Raw genomic sequence first — 20,884 nt, forward strand, 5'->3', positions numbered from 1 at the left:
CACAATGAAGCAATGACCGGCGCCTAGATGAGTGTCTCGGGGGGCACACCCACGATAATAAGGTCATTGCCTCATTGTGGTCAGACCAAATTTGATCAGCTGGACAGTCACTGTTCTGTCATTCAGCTACATAAGCCAGGCGACCATATGGGCTGTAAAGCCACCAAAACCTGCACTCTCGCCATGGTGCGCACCAGTCCAGCACGGCCGTCACTACACAAACAGCTGTTTGCGGTGCGTTACACGGTGAGTTTGGTGTGTCAGTGTGAAGCAGTACCTTAATTACACTACCTGATTGATGTATACACATGCAAGATGTTTTAAAGCACTTTAGGCCTGTCATTTAGCATTCAATGTGATTTCTGCCCTTAAAATGCTGCTTTGCGTCAAATCCAGATTTTTCCCGGGGACTTTTGGCATGTATCCCACTCCGCCATGCCCCCCTCCAGGTGTTAGACCCCTTGAAACATCTTTTCCATCACTTTTGTGGCCAGCATATTTTTTTTTTTTTTCAAAGTTCGCATCCCCATTGAAGTCTATTGCGGTTCGCGAATTTTTCCGCGAACCGAACCTTTCGCGGAAGTTCGCGAACCCGGTTCGCGAACCTAAAATCGGAGGTTCGGCCCAACTCTACTCATTGCTCCCACCTCACCCCACAGCCATCCAAGTATCGGGTAGGACTATTTGTACAGATGCATGTTATGCTTGTTGCATTTAGCCAAGACAAATAAAGCTATTTCATGCTGACATTCCTGCAAGTGCCGACCTCCTCTCTATATTGCAACTAATACATGGAGAGTGGACCACAGTAATATAACAGGTATCATTTAGGACACAAGTGCTATGGTCTCCGGGCACTGAAGCAGTGATGATGCGAGTAAACGCACATAAAAAGTTCCCTCCATGCTGGTGTGTTCGTTGGTAACTCGTTACAGATCCCCTTGGCAATAGGGATAGAAATAGTAAAGAAGTACTTACAAATGTGTGGCTGTACTACGAACGAAGAAGGGATAATGAAAACCGACTGAAGTAGAACATTAAAAAGACAATCAAATCCAGGAGCTATTACTCAGGCGTTGCTGTAAAGTTGTGTTGAGACCTGCTGCGGTTCTGTACGTTTCACCATCTTTCTCTCTGTGGCATGGCTACGGATGTAGTTTGAACTGGCCATTCCGCTAATGTGATGCTTGGGCGGTCGAAGATATCTCTCACCTTTTGTAGGTCACAAGGAGAGGAAAAGACAGCCGACTTCACATCCTTCTTGATATAAATTGCAAACGGGTAGCCCAAGCAGTAGGTGATATTTTTATCCAGTAGAGCTGTTAGCAAGGGAGGTACTGCTCTCCTGAGTTGTAGTGTGAGGCTAGACAGATCGGGGAGAAGCCGTATTTTAGCACCAAAGTTGATCTCACCTTTCTGACGTGCAGCTGCCATTATACGTTCTTTCTGCTGGAAAAAATGAACTCTGCAAACAATGTCTTGTGGTCGGGTCGCAGAGGATCCGTGCTGGGAGGTCCTGCCGTTCTGTGAGCTCTATCCAGCTCAATTTTGTTGTCAACCGTGGTCCCCAGGAACAAGTTGAAGATGGCTTCAGTGGTCGCCATTATGTCAGAGCACTTGTTGCTTCAGGTACACGTCTTACTCTGATGTTGTTGTGCCTATGGCGATTTTCAGTATCATCGATTTTCATGTAGATTGCAGATATATGGTAGCTGTGGGTATTAATGGAGCTTTGGTGTTCTCCAGAATTTTTTCCACCTCATCTTGTCGTTTCTCAACGTCTTTGACTCGTTGAATTATGTGACCAATTTCTTGTTGGAATTCAGCCATTTCCTTCTTGTATGACTCCATGTTTCTTGTGACAAAGTTCTCAAGGTCTTGCTTAGTGGGCAATGAAAGAATGTAGTCATGGAGACCTACATCAACATCTGAAGCTGCAGGGGATAATGGGTTCTGCAAGTGTGGACTCTGTGAATTAGTCAGAGATTTACTAGTTGTCTGTTGTGCGTGAATGCCACTACCACAGCTGGATTGTGCTGGCGGGGAGTTGCGGCCTTGTGCGCCATGTGGTCAGTCCACCATGTTCTGTCTCCTGCTGCTGAAGTCTTCGCTCGAGTGCCCAGAGATAGATTTGCAAGGAGCTCGGTCTAGATTTTTTTTACCGGAATCCCTCTTCTTTTTACTGCCGCCCATGTGATGGTAGTTTGGAGGAAGAAAAATACTTAAAAAGTTTTAGGAGTCAGCAGGAGCCCATGTAAAGTGCAGCTTTATCTAGCCATTGGAATGCCATGCCCCCGGTTTACGAATTTTAATTCACATTCATATTCCTGAAAATTTGCATTCGCGTTTAACATAATAGCAAAGACCCCGTGCATGCTAGAATCACAACACTTTCAAAAAGAACTTGTAGTTTTTAAAATCGATTTTAAAGTTACAAAAGGAAAACAGCTTTTTTGTTTTTTTTAAAATGCAGTTAAATGATGATAACCTATCGTTAGTGTAAATTTACATACATGAATAGAAAGAACAATGAATATCATGCCAGGGTTTGAGGGTCGGCATACTGACCATGTGGAAATCTTAAGGAACTTGCAATGCTTTTGCCAGGGATCGTTGTACAGCCACAATATTGCTGTATAATGATCCCTGGCAAATTTACCTGTGATTTGGCTATAAAAAAAAAAAAATTAAAGATTTTTTACAGCATATAATATACTAACACAATGTTTTTTTTTAGTAAAACAGCATTCAAAGGGTTACATCACAGGGCTGACTCTTTCTTCTGCAGGGAGAACCGCATTTGAACTGCTTATAATCTTATCTTGTGTACACATTCTTTACTTGATACATTTATGTAAACATTCTCTGGCTGTGCAGGCCTTCAGCTGATGAGTGCTGAAGTGAAACACGGGTCAGAAATCACTGATGGCTGCATTTACAACAGAATGACAACAGTTGTGAATAAAATGCACCAGCAGCTTTCAAAGTAAATAAACTGAACTTTGGGAAGTTATAATGTCTAAATGAATAATAATACTTGTGCACAAAAGCAAATATAATAATTGTATGGGATATAAAAAGTAGGAAAACACATTTTTGTTGAAAACTTTGTCAGAGTTTTAAACCGCATTAAGCCTCCTTAACCCCTTTTCACCCATGCAGGCTGGGATAGCCAGATTGTGGAGCCCGGGCTCCACAGCCTGAGCTACACCAGCACCACAAGGTCGATGGTATGGGGAGGGGGGGGGCTCTAGAAGAGAGGGGTGGCCAACCCTCTTCTTCTCCCCCAGAGCCTTTGTCCAATCCATGGATAAGGGGCTCTTCCCCACCTCCAGTGCCTAGGAGGAGGTGGGGGGATTGAAGTCTGGGTTCATGGTTACATCTGGAAGTCCCCTCCCCAGGTAAAATTAGTATTTCCACCAAGAGTTAAAATTACCATATATACTGGCGTATAAGACAACTCCCAACTTTTCCAGTTAAAATATAGAGTTTTGGATATACTCGCCGTATAAGACCCCTCTTTCATTGCACGCCAAATAAAAAAAAAAAAGCATATGCTGGTGCTTTGTTTGAACAGATACTGATGCTGTGCTGTATGTGGTACCCAGTATATAACAGTATACAGGCGATTGACTCAATTGGTCAACTCTCCCTCTCCCTAAGCGGATTGGTCAGCTCCCCTTGTCTCCCTGCTTATCAGAGTAGTATGGAAGAATAGATTGCACTGTGCCCATAAAACACCCCTCTTTCACCCTTCTGGCCCCGCCCTTGTATCCTATTTACCTCCTTCTCTGCCTCTCAAATCTTGCACATGTGCACCTGCGCCGCTTCACTACAGTCCTCAGCAGCAAGATCTGAGAAGCGGTAACAGGATAGGGCGTATCACGCGGCATTAATGACACCCGGTGTATAAGATGACCCCTGACTCTTCAGATGTTTTTCAAGGGCTAAAAAGTAGTCTTATACGCCAGAATATACAGTAAATAAAAACATAGCCATGAAAAAAGTAATTTAATGTTCCTAATTTACCATAAGTACTTATCTTCAGTTACTCCCATGACAGTATCCTCTGAACCAATCCCATGCCATACCCTCTTGACACCAGACTGACAACCGGCGAACAGTGCAGCACATGCTGCTACAAGCCCTGGGCATGCTATACTTAGTATAGCAAGTTCCAGAGTATCTTTAACCACTTGCCGACCGCGCACTCATACCGCGCGTCGGCAAAGTGGCAGCTGCAGGACCAGCGACGCAGTATTGCGTCGCCAGCTGCAGGCTGATTAATCAGGAAGCAGCCGCTCGCACGAGCGGCTGCTTCCTGTCAATTCACGGCGGGGGGCTCCGTGAATAGCCTGCGGGCCGCCGATGGCGGCTCGCAGGCTAAATGTAAACACAAGCGGAAATAATCCGCTTTGTTTACATTGTACGGCGCTGCTGCGCAGCAGCGCCGTAAGGCAGATCGGCAATCCCCGGCCAATCAGCGGCCGGGGATCGCCGCCATGTGACAGGGAACGTCCTGTCACTGGCTGCACAGGACGGATAGCGTCCTGTGCAGCGCGGATCACGGGGGGCAGCAGGTAGGAGAGGGAGGGGAGGAATTCCGCAACGGAGGGGGGCTTTGAGGTGCCCCCCCCCCGCAACACCCAGCAGGCAGGAGCGATCAGACCCCCCCAGCACATCATCCCCCTAGTGGGGAAAAAAGGGGGGCGATCTGGTCGCTCGTCCTGCACCCTGATCTGTGCTGGGGGCTGTAGAGCCCACCCAGCACAGATCAGCAAAAACAGCGCTGGTCCTTAAGGGGGGGTAAAGGGTGGGTCCTCAAGTGGTTAAAATCCCCTCCAGTGCCCTCTACTTGTCTTTTAACAGACCAATGAGGATTCTCATTGGTCTGTTAAAAGAACAATAGGGGACACTGGAGGGATTTTTAAAGATGGTTCAGGGCTTGCTATGCTTAGTTGCATTATCCAAAAAGCTTCCCTCTTCAGAGGTAAGAATCTAAATAGGCACTTTTTTTCCTTACAGATATGTTTAGAAAAAATATTACCAAGATTTGTAAAGATCTCCCCGAAGCATCTGTGCACAAGTCCTAGATGCATAGCTCCCAACTGTCCCTCTTTTACTTTTTCAAATGTTAGCATGAAGAAAAAGTAGTGATGATAGAAAGGACCAGTGTGGTTTCAATTATAAAACTGTCTTCTGCTTATTAATTCTTTGTGGCATGTGTGACTTGGGGTGTTCCAAGGGTGTGATTAGAGGCTCTTTCTTAAAGTGATCCTTAACCTCCTTGCCGGTTCAATTCCTCCGGCAAGGAGGCAGCGCAGGAGTTTTTTTTTTTTTTTTAAATCATGTAGCGAGCCGAGGGCTCGCTACATGATAGCCGCTGAGTGGCAGCATCCTCCCACCCACTCCGATCGCCTTCGGCGATCAGAGTAAGCAGGAAATCACGTTCAGAACGGGATTTCCTGCAGGGCTTCCCCGGTCGCCATGGCGACGGGGCGGGATTATGTCACCGACGTCATGGACGTCGGGACGCCATACGGAATCCCGATCCGCCCCTCAACGCTGCCTGGCACTGATTGGCCAGGCAGCGCAGGGGTCTGGGGCAGGGGGGAGCGGCTCGGCGCGGCGGATTGCGGCGGTTCGGCGTGAGCGGCGGCGATCGGAAGTTACAAGCAGCTAGCACAGTGCTAGCTGCTTGTAACAAAAAAAAATTATGCAAATCGGCCCAGCGGGCCTGAGCAATCCTCCTGCGCAGGTTATCCCGAACTGAGTTCGGGATAACCGGCAAGGAGGTTAAGCCAAAAAAAAAAATGAGTTTCACTCACCTGGGGCTTCCAATAGCCCCCTGCAGCTGTCCGGTGCCCTCGCCGTGTCCCTCCCATCCTCGTGTCCCCGCCGGCAGCCACTTCCGGTTTCGCCGCCAGGAGCCGACAGGCTGGGAACGCGAGTGATTCTTCGCGTTCACAGCCACAATTGCGCCCTCTATGCTGCTATATGCTTCATGCTATATGCTATAGCAGCATAGAGGGCGATATTGTGGCTGGGAACGTGAAGAATCACTCGCGTTCCCAGCCTGTCGGCGGCTGACGGCAAAACCGGAAGTGGCTGTCGGCGGGGACACGAGGATCGGAGGGACACGGCGAGGGCACCGGACAGCTGCAGGGGGCTATTGGAAGCCCCAGGTGAGTAAAACTCATTTTTTTTTGACTTAAGGATCACTTTAACATGAGGTTTGGAGCAGGGGCGCCGCGAGGCATAAAGCGAACCAAGCGGTCGCTTGGGGCCTCACAATCTTAGGGGCCTCGGCGGCTCCGTGACGTCGGCGTGACGTCACTTTTTCCCCGCAGCCCCGCCGGGCTGGCACTGGCAGAGCAGAGCAGGGCTACAGGAAGATGGCCGCCGCCGAAGCCCTGCTCTGGAGACTATGTCTCCAGTACAGGGCTTCGGGTGGCCATCTTCCCGTAGCCCTGCATGAATCAGCGCGGGAGATTGGAGGAGGAAGCCAGGGAGGGAGCTCCGTGGGAACTGCGCGCCTGAGGAGCCGGCCGGGAGAGGAGACCAGGGAGAGAAGACTTCTGCCGGTGCCAGCCTGCCAGGTGAGTAAATTCTTTTCTTTTTGCAGCCGCAGCCCTAATTGCGATTGATTTCTGCTGAACTGTGCCCTAATTGCATTTGATATCTGCTGAAAATGTGGCCCTAATTGCGATTGATTTCTGCTGAACTGTGCCCTAATTGCGTTTGATATCTGCTGAAAATGTGGCCCTAATTGCGATTGATTTCTGCTGAACTGTGCCCTAATTGCGTTTGATATCTGCTGAAAATGTGGCCCTAATTGCGATTGATTTCTGCTGAACTGTGCCCTAATTGCGTTTGATATCTGCTGAAAATGTGGCCCTAATTGCGATTGATTTCTGCTGAACTGTGCCCTAAATGCGTTTGATATCTGCTGAAAATGTGGCCCTAATTGCGATTGATTTCTGCTGAACTGTGCCCTAATTGCGTTTGATATCTGCTGAAAATGTGGCCCTAATTGCGATTGATTTCTGCTGAACTGTGCCCTAATTGCGTTTGATATCTGCTGAAAATGTGGCCCTAATTGCGATTGATTTCTGCTGAACTGTGCCCTAATTGCATTTGATATCTGCTGAAAATGTGGCCCTAATTGCGATTGATTTCTGCTGAACTGTGCCCTAAATGCGTTTGATATCTGCTGAAAATGTGGCCCTAATTGCGATTGATTTCTGCTGAACTGTGCCCTAATTGCGATTGATTTCTGCTGAACTGTGCCCTAATTGCGTTTGATATCTGCTGAAAATGTGGCCCTAATTGCGTTTCATTTCTGCTGAACTCTGCCCTAATTGCGTTTGATTTCTGCTGAAAATGTGCCCTAATTGCGTTTGATTTCGGCTGAAAATGTGCCCTAATTGCGTTTGATTTCTGCTGAAAATGTGCCCTAATTGCGTTTGATTTCTGCTGAAATGTGGCCCAAATTGCGTTTTTATTTTCTGGTGTCTGGGGTAACTGTTGCTGCATTTATTATTTAATGGTCATAGTTGGCTATATTTGCTGTGCTACGGTTAAGCTTCGCCCATACAATGTCATGGCCGCGCCAATCTTTCGGCGCGCTACGCGCGCCTCAATCACCCCAACATCCATTTTTTCCCCGCAAACAGCCCCGCCCCAATCCGCCCTCCTGCTCCACCCACATGTCATGGCCACGCCCACTTATGCGGGATAGCCACACCCATTTTTCGCCGCGGCGCAGGATAGGGCCTCTTGCTACAGTCCGCTTGGGGCCACAAAAACCTTAGCTGCACCCCTGGTTTGGAGGTATGCTTTAGGGAGTGTTACCTTTACTTGAAATATACGGTACATACAGACAACAAGTAGCAAAGTGTTTATAAACTTTTTGGAACATACTGTGAGACATTTATATGTGTTACTTAAAGGAGACCTGAAGCAAGAGGTATATGGAGGCTGCCATATTTATTTCCTTTTAAAGTGACTCTGTAACAAAAATTACAACGTTTTTTTCTACCATCCTACAAGTTCCTAAACCTATTCTAATGTGTTCTGGCTTACTGCAGCAATTTGTACTATCACTGTCTCTGTAATAAATCAATGTATCTTTCCCCTGTCAGACTTGTCGGCCTGTGTCTGGAAGGCTGCCAAGTTCTTCCGTGCTGAACTGTTCCTCTATGCACACTCCAGTGTGTGTTTTATTTACATAAGCCTGCAGCTTCTCTGCTATCTTATCAGTGAGAGAAGAGAGCTGGATAAAAATCCTCCTCTGTTAGGCTGTGAAAGGAGCTGGTCTGTCACATACTGAGGCAGAGCTGTCTGCAGGAAGCCTGTCACTTCAGTGGGTGAGAGCTGAAGGGGTCAGAAGGTAAACACACACAAGTGATCTCTTGAGATTCAGAAGTAAGGCTGTATACAGCCTGCTTGTGTATGGATGTATTTTCTATGTGTGGACATACTGTACATCAACCTACTTCCTGTTTTGGTGGCCATTTTGTTTGTTTATAAACAAACTTTTTAAAACTGTTTTTGACTACTTTTAATGCGGCGGGGAGTGGCGAAATTGTGACAGAGGGTAATAGGAGATGTCCCCTAACACACTGGTATGTTTACTTTTGTGCGATTTTAACAATACAGATTCTTTTTAAGCAATACCAGTTACCTGACAGCCCTGCTGATCCTCTGCCTCTAATGCTTTTAGCCACTGACCCTGAACAAGCATGCAGCAAATCTAGTCAGACCTCAAACATCTGGGCCTTGATTCACAAAAGCGTGCTAACACTTAGCTGCTTTGCATGTGATATCATGCGCGCAAAGCTTTATGCGCATAACTTAATGACTTTGCGTAAAGTTAATAGTCTACGTGTGGAAAGTTTTGCGTGCATTACATCACGTGCAAACCAGCTTAGCACGGGCGTGCTAAGCATACACTCTAATAGATTAACACGCAAAGCGCCGTAGTTATCACGTGCAAAGTGCAGTTATCATGCGTAAGGCATAACGTCATACGCGTGCTAAAACTTACCACACGAACGGCATAAACTTTGCACATGCAAAATGCTTAGCACGCAAGTTTGCACATACAAAGCCTAAGGGCCCGTTTCCACTACACGCAGATTGGATGTAGAATGGATGCAGAAAAACTGACTCCAATGAATCGTTATGGGAAAATCTGCATCAGACAAATCGTGTTTAGTGGAAACAGGCCCATAGACATTCATTGGAGTCAGTTTTTCTGCAACCATTCTGCATCCAATCTGTGTGCAGTGGAAACAGGCCCTTAACGTGTGATAACTGAGTTATCACCGGTTAGTGAATCGAGCCCCTGATCTGAATGCTTGTTTAGGGTCTATGGCTAAGATATGTATTGGTGGCACAGGATCAGCAGGGCTGCCAGGCAATCTGCATTGTTTAAAAGAAAATAAATAAGGCAGCCTCCATATCCATCTCACTTTAGGTGTCCTTTAAAAATATGTATCTTAACCAATTGTTTATGCTAAATTCTGATTATTCCACAGAGTTTCCATGGATTCCAAAAATTGAAGATCTAGATACATCTAATCTACTTCTCAATAAAATATCCCAATTACAGTGCAGAATCTCAGGATATTTCCCTTCTGATCTGTCAGTGAGCTGGTATAGGAGGAAAGGTACAGGTGACTTTATTGCTGTTACTGATAACAAGTACAATATGGCAGACATCACACACCAGAGACAGCCGGACAACACATACAGCTGTACAGCCAGCCTGGAGTTCACTCCGACACAGGAAGACCAGGGGTCAGAGTTCATCTGCAGAGTGCAGCACCCCAGCCTGGAGCGCCCCCTAGAGAGAGGAACAGGACCTCTACAAGTGATGGGTGAGTGTGCTATTCTGATGGGGATTTACAACTGAACTTCCTGAGTGGTTTGCACAACAATTAGGGCCCGTTTCCATTTGTGCGGTGCAAATTAGTTGTAGAAAACGCAAAAACAAATTTGCACACGGATGCAAATTTTACCGCGTTTTCGCATATGTTAATGACTATGCGCATTTAATCATGTCAGTGCCTGTGTGCTTTTACATTGATTTTATGCAAAATCGCCCGCTAATTCGTGGTAAAATTCGCATACGAAAACGAATGCGAATTTCCTATTAAATACATTGTAGGCGATCCTGACACATGGAAACAGGCCGATCCACTTGTATTGTTTATGCGAATCTGCATGCAGGAAACACATGCAGATTTGCTCTAGTGGAAACGGGCCCTTAAGGTTTTTTTCACACTTGCAAAGTACATTGCAATGGGACGTTTCTGCAATCCCATCGCCAGTGGCGTAACTACAATTCAAGGGGCCCCCCCAGGGAAACTTTGATGTGGCCCCCCAATGGTCACACCCCTTCCCTTGCCTCCCCCTGGTGACCCTCACAGCCTGGGGGCCCATCTCACAAGGGTCATAAAACAAGTGTGCCATCCTGATCTTCACACCCATAACAAGTGTAGCCACAAACCACCTGATTAGAAGGATGGACCCCTGTATTGTATTCCTAGTGGTTTGGGGTCATACCGAGCTGCTTGGTTACTCTGCTGTATTGTAGGAAGGGGAACATTAGTAGTTGGGGCCCCTCACAGCTCTGGGTCCCTCTGCAATTGCAGGAGCTGTTCCCCTCTAGGTATGTCCCTGCGCATCACAATATTTCACAAAAAGTCATACTGCGCATTAACAGTTTGGTGTGACCATGCAGCGAGGCATGCAGCACCATGTATGTGTTACTGCTAATGTAAATGCGCATGTTACCCTGTAAATGCAAGTGCATCCACTGCATTATAGCCACTGCATGTGAAAGGAACCTTATCAATAAAACCTTTTTTTTTATATTGCTTAGAAACAGGCACAGGGGGAGGGGGGGCTCTGGGTGCCCAAGCACCCCCACTTTTTAAATCCCCATAAAAAGGCCCCTTTGGCTGCAAAAACAAAGCTCTGCCTCCAGCTGTGATAAGCTCCAAACCATCCCACAGGAAGCCCCACCCACACATGTGGGAAGCTCCTCCCCATCTGGGACACTTTGGAGTAAAGAGGTACAGGAATCCTAGTGTAACCATCCCCACAGCTGTGTTGGAGTATGTAAGATGGTGTCTCTCTGACAACAGTGGCCTCTCCCTTAACCCTGCACCCACAGAGACATCTGCCTAGGACACATACTGACCTTTCCCTCCTCAGAATTAGCACTGCAGTGATCCTGCCTCCCCAGCACCCACACTGACCCCTCCCTCCCCCAGCAACCCCACTGACCTCTTCCTCCCCCAGCACCCACACTGACCTCTTCCTCCCCCAGCTCCCACACTGACCTCTCCCTCCCCAGCACTCACACTGACACCTCCCTCCCCCAGCACCCACACTGACACCTTCCTCCTCCAGCACCCACATTGACATTTCCCTCCCCCAGCAGCACCTGTCCCCAGCAGCACCCATAATGACTTCCTCCAGCACCTAAACTGACCTCTCCCTCCCCCAGCACTCCCAATGACTTCCCTTCCTGCAGCACGCACATTGACCTCTACTTCTCCTATCCTCCACCCACACCCCTTCCCTGGCTCCCAGTACTCACACTCATATGACACCAGGAACCTGTACCCAGGTCTTACATTGCACCCAGTACTCACACCTACACACAGCCTCCACATGGCACCCACTATCTGCAGCAAGCACCCACTTAACCAGTATCTGCACCCAAAGTACCTTCATTTAAAACCCTTGTGACACCCAAAGCCCACCCATGGACAGCACCCAGTAACAGGGCCAGTTCTAGTGACGTTGGGGCCCCAGGACAAAATTAGTCAATTAACAAAAAGCGGAATTAGGGGTCCTTTGTTGCAGCCAAAATTCCCTCCTGGGCCCATGAGACGGCTCCTGACCTTTCCTCCCAATCCCTTCCCAGCTTAACTGTGCTTCCTGGTGCCCCTGCAGTCTTTGGCAGTATATTGTCTCACCTGCCCGCCAGCACAGGTGAGACGCTACTCTGACAAAAACTCTGCAAAGCCCCCCGGGAAGCAAGTGTTAAGATGGGGAGACACCTTGGGGGCCCCTACAGGCTCTGGGGCCCTTAGGCAATTGCCCCCTTTGCCTCTATGGTAGCGCCAGCCCTGCCCAGTACAGGCATAGCACCAAGTATTCGCACCAATGTCACACCCAGTACCTGGACACAGCACCCACATGACATCCAGTACATGCACCCAGATCTCACATGGCACTAAGTACAATCAACACCAGCATGACACTCAATACCCACCCATAGCCAGAACCCATATGTCACTCTGTACCCGCACCCAGAACCCACATGGCACCCAGCATCTGCATTCAGCACCCACATGACAACCAATACCCACCGGAGAAGACCGGGAGCCTCCGGAGCGGCGTCGAGGGCACGTCCTGCCGGCCACGGACTGGAGGAAGCCCCAGGTAAGTGGATTTGTATTTTTATTTTTTTATTAAGCTGCGCGGATATTCCCTTTCAGATAACTTTTCAGTACTCTGCAATTGAAAAGTACCAAAAAGTAGGCAGGGCCGGTTTAAGCAACAATGGGGCCCTAGGGCAAAATAAACCTGGGGGGGCCCCCCCAACATATACCATGGAACAAAAATCGGCATTAGGGGACCTTTTTTGCAGCTGGTATAGTCAGGGTGTGAAGCCCCAATCGGTCGGAGCTCCACATTCTGGCTACCCAAACCTGCATGGGGGACAAGGGGGTAAAAAGTTTCAGGAGGGGGGACCCCACATAATTTTTTTTTTTTTAATTCCCACACGCTAAACATAAAAAAAAAATTGGGAAAATAAGAAAAAATGCCAGGGATCTTCATACAGCCATATTGCAGCTGTATAGCGATCCCTGGCCAAAGCGATGCGGCTGCGTATGGACCCCCTGGAAACCCCGTCAGCAAATTTATTGCGCTTTCGTTTGATGCATGTAAAATTACACTACCGTTAGGTTTGCAACTAAAAGTGACATTTACCGTATTTAAAAGTATACTTTTTTCCTTCGAAACTTTAAAATCGATTTTCTCAAAAACTATAAGATCTTTTTGAAAAATTGTTTTTTCCTCTTATTCCTAATGATCTCCTTAACATATCCTGCAAATTTAGGGTTTCTAGCATTTAAGGTGGATTTACTATTAACCATTAAAGTTGGCGGGTTTTCAAATGTGTATTTTTTTTCCTTTCAAACTTTAAAATCGATTTTCTCAAAAACTATAAGGCCGATTTGAAAAAAAAAATTCCCTCTTGTAGCCACTGGGGGCCCCTACAAGCTCTGGGGCCCTGGGGCAGCTGCCTCCTTTGCCTCCATGGTAGCGCCGGCCCTGAAAGTAGGTTAAAATAAATAGAACTAGTGTTAAAATGTTCTTGCTTGCTGGTGGCTCAAAGGGCCTATTATTGATAAGGTATGAAAATATCACCTAGGAGAAAACTTGGGAGGAAAAGTGAATTGGATACAGGCCTTACACGGAACCCGAGGTGAGAAGGATATGGAGGCTGTCATATTTATTTCCTTGTAAACAATGCCAGTTGCCTGGCAGCCCTGTTGATCTTCTGGCATAAGTAGTATTTGACAAAACCCTGGAACAAGCATATGGCTATTCCAGTAAAACCTGAGTCAGAGTACCTGATCTGCTGCATGCTTGTTCAGGGTCTAAGGCTAAAAGTATTAGAGACACAGGATCAGCAGGGCTGCCAGGCAACTGGTATTGCTTAAAAGGAAATAAATATGGCAGCCTCCATATACCTCTCATCTCGGGTTCCCTTTAACCCCCTTGGCGGTACGCAGTTTCTGAGGGAGGTTTTTTTGTGCAAAATTTTTTTTTAAAATGCTTTAGCAAGCATTTCGCTAGCTAAGCGTATGTACAAGGTTGCTCCGGTCCCCCCCATGCCCGCCGATCGCAGCCGGCTATACGTACCTTGCCACGATCCCACGAAAACCACAGTTTCCCGATCAGCTTCCAGCATTGCTATGGCGACGATCGGAGATGACGTCACAACGTCATTGACGTCGTGACGTCATCCACAACCCCGATCGCCGCCATCGCAAAGCCTGGAGCCGATTGGGCAGCTGCGCCGACGTGGGAACGCTGGGGGGTACGTATTCCGGAAGGTATTGCGGGCGATCGCGGGGGACCGGAGGAACTGTGAGTATACGCTTAGTTGGCGAACCGCTAGCTAAAGCAGATGGCACAATTTAAAAAAAAAAATCGTCCTGGGGCCATGTGATCCCCCGCGGCGACTACCCCGTATGTAGTACGGGGTTACCGGTAAGGAGGTTATGCCTGGTACACACTTTCAATTATTATTGACCAATTTTACCACCTTCATGCACGTAGTATGAGGGTAAACAGATATTGAATACTAAGAACAGATTGTGTAGGTAAGCTTTCATATTACATGGAGATGGTAAAATCGGTCAGTGATTTCAATCCTGATTGAATCCAGATCCAATCATGATTGAAAATGTGTGTCAGGCTGTAGGGTGCATACACACATCCAATTTTGATTGGGTAATCATTGGCCAATTTTACCACCTCCATGTAGTATGAGAGCTTACCTTCACAGTCTATTCTTGAAGGACAGGTCCGAGGTGGTAAAAAAGCCAAGGTCTACTTACCTGGGCCTTCCTCCACCCCCTGGCAGCTTATGTGTCCCTCATCGCAGCTCTGCTCCCAGACGGTGTCCCGGGGTCCCCCCAGATGCAGATGCCGACCTCATCAGGTCAACATCTTCTGTGCCTGGCCGCGCCACTGGTGATCGTGCTGATGTGGCCTGCGCAGCTGCAGAAGACATCTGCAAGGGAGGGGAACCCGGGACACCGGAGCTGCGGAGAGGGACATATTGGCTGCCAGGGGCCCGAGGAAGCCCCAGGTAAGTAGATCTTGTTTTCTTATTACCCCAGATGTGTCCTTTATCACCCCATCAGATACAAATCTTTGCAAACTGAGGAATTTATCTGTCGCAGAGGTTTGTCAGGGAGGTTTGAAAGACTGATCTCTATAAAGATGCCGTAAACATGCAAAAGATAAGTTCCTGCAAAATGCATTCATAGTCTATTTACTTCCTTCTTTTTCACCCATTCCTGTGCACACAAATGTTAAGAAATATCTGCAGATCTCATACACGCCTGTTCTAATGAACAATCGTCTGCAGATCAGATCCACCGGGATGGATCTGAAAGACTGAGTGATAAATATGCTTCCTCTGCATCTTTGGAGGTCTTATTTTTTTTTACAAAGATTATTATCTGCAGATTATCTTTGATCTTTCATTTTTCAAAGACCCAGTTTTAGTATTCAAAATTTGCTGGCCCTCATACCACACAGACATGGTAAAATTGGTCTGTGATTGGCCAATTATAATTAAAAGTGTGTGCTTAGCATTAGCTAAAGCCAACGCAGTTCTAATGTATCCACCAGGTAGTAAAATAAATTCTGAGCTAGCCAAGTCCTTAGCACCCAGTATAGATGACCTTGGCCTCAATTCACTAAGATCATGCTGGAGATAAAAAGGCAAGAGAAAACTTACCTCACACAGTGAGAGTTATCTTATCTCTTCATTCCTTACGTTACCTCCTCTGTAGTTAATTTACCTCCTCTGTAGTTAATTTACCTCCTCTGTAGTTAATTTACCTCCTCTGTAGTTATTTTCACAGGCAGTTAATTAACAGTCTGTCTTTAACTCTGGAGTTATTTTAAGGATTGGAGAGTTAACTTAAAGACAGAACAGTTAACTTTAGGTTTGCCTGAGGTAAAATGTTTCCTGAATACTACATGCCTTATCACCATGGTAACAACTCTAGAAGAGTTATTAAAGACAGGAGATAAGCTTAGTGAATTGAGGCCTATGTGCCTTTCAGAAGGACAAATCCCTCCAACAACCAGGATCCTCAGACACTTTCCTTTCACTTATGTTCATCTCCTGAGTTATATAGAGCATGAAAAAGAAAATGGGCTTGATTCACAAAGCAGTGCTAACTGTTTAGCACAGGCGTGCTAAACAGTTAGCATGTGAAGTGCCGCTGGCGGACTTTTGCGCGTGCAAAGAAAAAGTCAGCATGATCCGATGCAAAGTCTGCGTTATCGCGCGCAAATGTCAGTGCTAAACAGTTAGCATGGCTTTGTGAATCAAGCCCAATGTGCTTGTTTGTACCAATCCAGGTTCAACAGATACTGATGACCCAAGTTACACGTCTGTCCTTCAGAGATGTGAGATAGTTAACTAACTGTAAACATGTTGACTATTCAATCCTATAATGTAACATATTGGGCTTGATTCACAAAGCGGTGCTAACCTACTTAGCACGTCTAAAGTCTTTAGACGTGCTAACCAGGGTGCTAAGTAGGTTAATCAATTGAGAAATCCGGTGCTAACCTACTTAGCACCCTGGTTAGCACGTCTAAAGACTTTAGACGTTCTAAGTAGGTTAGCACCGCTTTGTGAATCAAGCCCATTGTATATTGTAAATTATATTTTCCAAATAATTTGCTGAACCAACCATTGCCCCTTATATTCACCACAAATGAACAAATACATATTAGGCCCTTATTTAAAAACAAATTATGTAGAATTTGAAACTTTTTTCCTTTGATAAAGACAGAAACCTCAGCTTTAATTTTTGTGAAGGTTGTGATATTTCTCTGTTTGCTAACTAGTTAAGTTTAGGATACAGTTGTCTGTGTTGTGTTATACTGACAGAGTAATGTGTGTTTGTGTCTAGTGTCTCCGCAGGTGATAGAGCCGGTGAGATTCTCCATCAGTGACACAGGAGAGGTGCAGTGTGCCCTGACTCTGCGCAGATTCTACCCCAGAGATATCAGCATCACATGGAGCTCTGGAGAACCTCAAACTCAGCTACAGCCTGAAAACAAGCCAATACTGTATGAGGATGGAACATGTGATGTCACCAGTGTGTGCACACTGCCCAGCCCTCTCTGCTTCCCAGTGCATGTGACCTGGGAGCACCAATCCGTGGCACAGCCTCAACGTACCACACTCACCATAGAAGGTAATAATAAATGGATTATAGCTTCTCACCTGTCCTGCACAGGATTACATGCTAGTTACTTAAAGAGACACTGAAGCGAAAAAAAATGATGATATTATGATTTGTATGTGTAGCACAGCTAAGAAATAAAACATTAAGATCAGATACATCAGTGTAATTGTTTCCAGTACAGGAAGAGTTGAGAAACTCCAGTTGTTATCTCTATGCAAACAAGCCATTAAGCTCTCCGACTAAGTTAGTCGTGGAGAGGGCTGTTATCTGACTTTTATTATCTCAACTGTTCCTGGACTATTTACTTTTCCTCTGCTAGAGGAGAGGTCATTACTTCACAGACTGCTCTGAGACTCATTTTGAATGCTGAGTGTTGTGTAATCTGCACATATTATAGAATGATGCAATGTTAGAAAAAACACTATATACCTGAAAATAAAAGTATGAGAATATTTTCTTTGCTGCTAATCTTCTAGTAATTATTCATAGTACACAACCAATTCACTATATCATATTTTTTTTTTCGCTTCAGTGTCTCTTTAAAGGGAACCTAAGCTGAATCTAAACTGATAAACTATTTCTGTATAAAAAGGAGAGAATAATAAAAAGGTAAATCAGTATTTACAGGTAGGCAATTCTCCATCAATCTTAGCGATACTGACAGACGTGACCTGGATTACATTAATTTCCAGGGCTGCTGCTTTTTCTGGTAAGTAATAACACCCAAGCCTTAGTTTTGGGGACGTGCCAGGCTTTTGCTGCTGTCTGTCAGTGGCGTACCTGGGGCATTTGACACCTGGTGCTGGGTATTAAAAGGCCCCCCTCCCCCACCCAATAAAAAGGAAAGAGCGAGTGTGGCATGCTAAGCATGCCACGGCAGGTAATGCCAGGTATAGGTGCCACCAGTATAGGTAATATAGCTGCCCCCTTATAGGTAGCATAGTTGCCCTCCATAAAGTTGGCCTAGTACAGGTAGTAAAGTTTCCCCCAGTATAGGTAGCTAGTATAGTTGCCCCCAGTATAGGTAGTATAGTTGCCACAGTATAGATAATATAATTGCCCCAGTGTAGCTAGTATAGTTGCCCCCAGTGTAGGTAGCTAGTATAGTTGCCCCCAGTGAAGGTAGTATAGTTGCCCCAGTATAGCTAGTATAGTTGCCCCCAGTGAAGGTAGTATAGTTGCCCCAGTATAGCTAGTATAGTTGCCCCCAGTGAAGGTAGTATAGTTACCCCAGTATAGATAATATAGTTGCCCTCAGTATAGCTAGTTTAGTTGCCCCCAGTATAGGTAGTATAATTGCCCTCTGTATAGATAGTATAGTTGCCCCCAGTATAGATAGTATAGTTGCCCCCAGTATAGATAGTGTAGTTGCCCCCAGTATAGATAGTGTAGTTGCCCCCAGTATAGGTAGTATAATTGCCCTCAGTATAGATAGTATAGTTGCCCCCAGTATAGATAGTATAGTTGCCCCCAGTATAGATAATATAGTTGCCCTCAGTATAGGTAGTTTAGTTGCCCCCAGTATAGGTAGTATAATTGCCCTCAGTATAGATAGTATAGTTGCCCCCAGTATAGCTAGTATAATTGCCCCCAGTGTAGGTAGTATATTTGCCCCCAGTGTAGGTAATATAGTTTCCCCCAGTATAGGTAGGTAGTAAAGTTTCCCCCAGTATAAGGTAGCTTAGTACAGTTGCCCCCAGTACAGATAGTATAGTTGCATCCAGTATAGGTAGCATAGTTGGCTTCTTTATGGGGGAAGCGAAGGTGTCCCCTCCTTCTAGCACTTCCTCCTCCAGAATAGCAGTGGCAGACAGGAGCGGCGGGTGAGGAATTACTCACCTGCTTCCTGCACGTGACACTGGTCTCCGCCTTCTCCACCACTCACTGTGCTTCCTGATTAGCAGAGACCAGTGTCACGTGACGATGAAGCTGCCCGCCTGGAACGCAGGAAGCAGGGGAGTAATTTCTCGCCTGCCTCTCCTGTCTGCCGCCACTATTCCAGAGGGAGGGGACCCAAGTGAGGGTGGGGGGGGGGGGGGGTCTGACCCCCCTCCCCACCGCTGCCCCTCCTTCAGCGCTGCTTCCCCCTTCTGCTCATGGCCTCTGGAGGAGGTCTTGGCAACACCTCCATCCTGTCTGTCACCCATTGCACCATGCCCCCTGGCGCCTAATGGCAGAAATGCCTCTGCTATCTGTATCCCTGCTAGGTATGGGAGGTTCCCCTTACTCCTGCTCAGAGATAGAGGGGAACTCCCACTTTTCCAAGATGTCATTGTCACCAGTGTCTCCATTTATATATTTACCAGTGACAACAATATCTAAATCCTTTCATGTATAACCACTTCCGAACCTTGGTAATTGAAATCTACGCCCTGTGTGGGAACTGTTATCCCTGCCAGGGTGTAGATTTCAGTTACTGCACCCCACGCTCCAGACGATTGCACCGCTCTCCCATCACTGCAGCCCATTCACTCTGCAGTCGGTTTGACAGCAAAGCTCTGTGAGTCGGTCAAGAGCCGATTTCATTGGCTCCTGACCCTGTGATCACTGTGAGCCAATGAAATTGGCTCCTGACTGGCACATGGAGCTCTGCTGTCATAACGATGGCAGAGCGAGTGGGCTGCAGCGATGGGCCAGTGCCTGTGCGGCGTGACGTCAGTGAGTACCGTTTTTGTACCAGCAGGTCCTTAAGGGGCCAGAGACTGCTGGTACTTAAGTGGTTAAATCAAAATGTAAAAATCATAAGTAGTTCATGGTAAAATTTCAAATGTAAAATAATACATGTCCTGCTCTCTAATGTGATTCTAATCCTGATCTTCCTGATTAATCTACAGATCTCCCGTGGAGGCCACACATTGAACAACTAGATACAACTGACTTCATCCTGAACCATGAATCCAGAATAGAATGTAAAATCTCTGGCTATATCTCTGAAGAGCTGACTGTGAGCTGGCATAGGAAAAAGGGAGGCAGAGAGCAGGAACTTACTGGTGACCAGTACAGGATGCCACAGATCAATCACCAGAGACAGGAGGATAAGACATACAGCTGTACAGCCAGCCTGCTGATCATCCCGACACTGGCAGACCAGGGGTCAGAGTTCATCTGCAGAGTGCAGCACCCCAGCCTGGAGCGCCCCCTAGAGAGAGGAACAGGACCTCTACAAGTGATGGGTGAGTGACTATGTGATAAAGTGTTGGAGCTGACTAAATTCCTGAGGAGTTTCCATAGAAAACATTTTCACAACAGAGTATTGTCTAATCTATCAGGTAAAGTGAAAACTTAAGAGAATGGATAATACCACTAACTGCCTAAGGCTCAATTCCTATTTATAATGGAGCAGAATGGCTCATTCAGATCAAAGTGGACCAGTTTAGTCTCTGCTCCAGTTTGCGTCCGGGGCAGGTGTGTTTGCACCATTGGTTGCTGTGAGAAACGCATCTGCTCACCGCTTAACCACTTCCCGACCGCCTAACGCACAGAGGCGGCCGGAAAGTGGAGCCCGCAAGGACCAGCTCATGCCCAAAGGCGGCGGTCCTTGTAGGGGCATGGGCGGCGTGATCGCGTCATTCGTGACGCGATCGGCCGCCGGGGACTGGCTCCGCCCACCTCGCGCTGTAACCCGCCGGCCGTTCGGAAGCGCCGGCGGGTTACTAGCACCCGGATCGCCGCATACAAAGTGTATAATACAGGCTGCCTCCTGCCCTGGTGGTCCCAGTGTCCGAGCCACCCTAGTCTGCACCCAAGCACACTGATTCCTCCCCCCTGCCCCCTGATCGCCCACAGCACCCCTCAGACCCCCCCCCCTGCCCACCCCCCAGACCCCTGTTTGCACCCAATCACCC

The 20,884-nt window shown here is 47.0% G+C and overlaps 1 protein-coding gene across 20 annotated transcripts in view; it reads left to right on the top strand.

The window, feature by feature from the left end:
• LOC137524117 (uncharacterized) overlaps positions 1-20,884 on the top strand; it is a 515,954-nt gene that overhangs the window by 411,029 nt on the left and 84,041 nt on the right. For all 20 annotated transcript variants that reach the window (XM_068243637.1, XM_068243636.1, XM_068243632.1 and 17 more), the window contains 3 exons: positions 9,543-9,884; positions 16,761-17,048; positions 19,874-20,212. In XM_068243637.1, coding sequence (XP_068099738.1) covers positions 9,543-9,884; positions 16,761-17,048; positions 19,874-20,212 — 969 coding nt within the window. The remainder of the gene's footprint in view (positions 1-9,542; positions 9,885-16,760; positions 17,049-19,873; positions 20,213-20,884) is intronic.

Source organism: Hyperolius riggenbachi, chromosome 7, assembly GCF_040937935.1.
Source record: "Hyperolius riggenbachi isolate aHypRig1 chromosome 7, aHypRig1.pri, whole genome shotgun sequence".
Classification (NCBI taxonomy): domain Eukaryota; kingdom Metazoa; phylum Chordata; class Amphibia; order Anura; family Hyperoliidae; genus Hyperolius; species Hyperolius riggenbachi.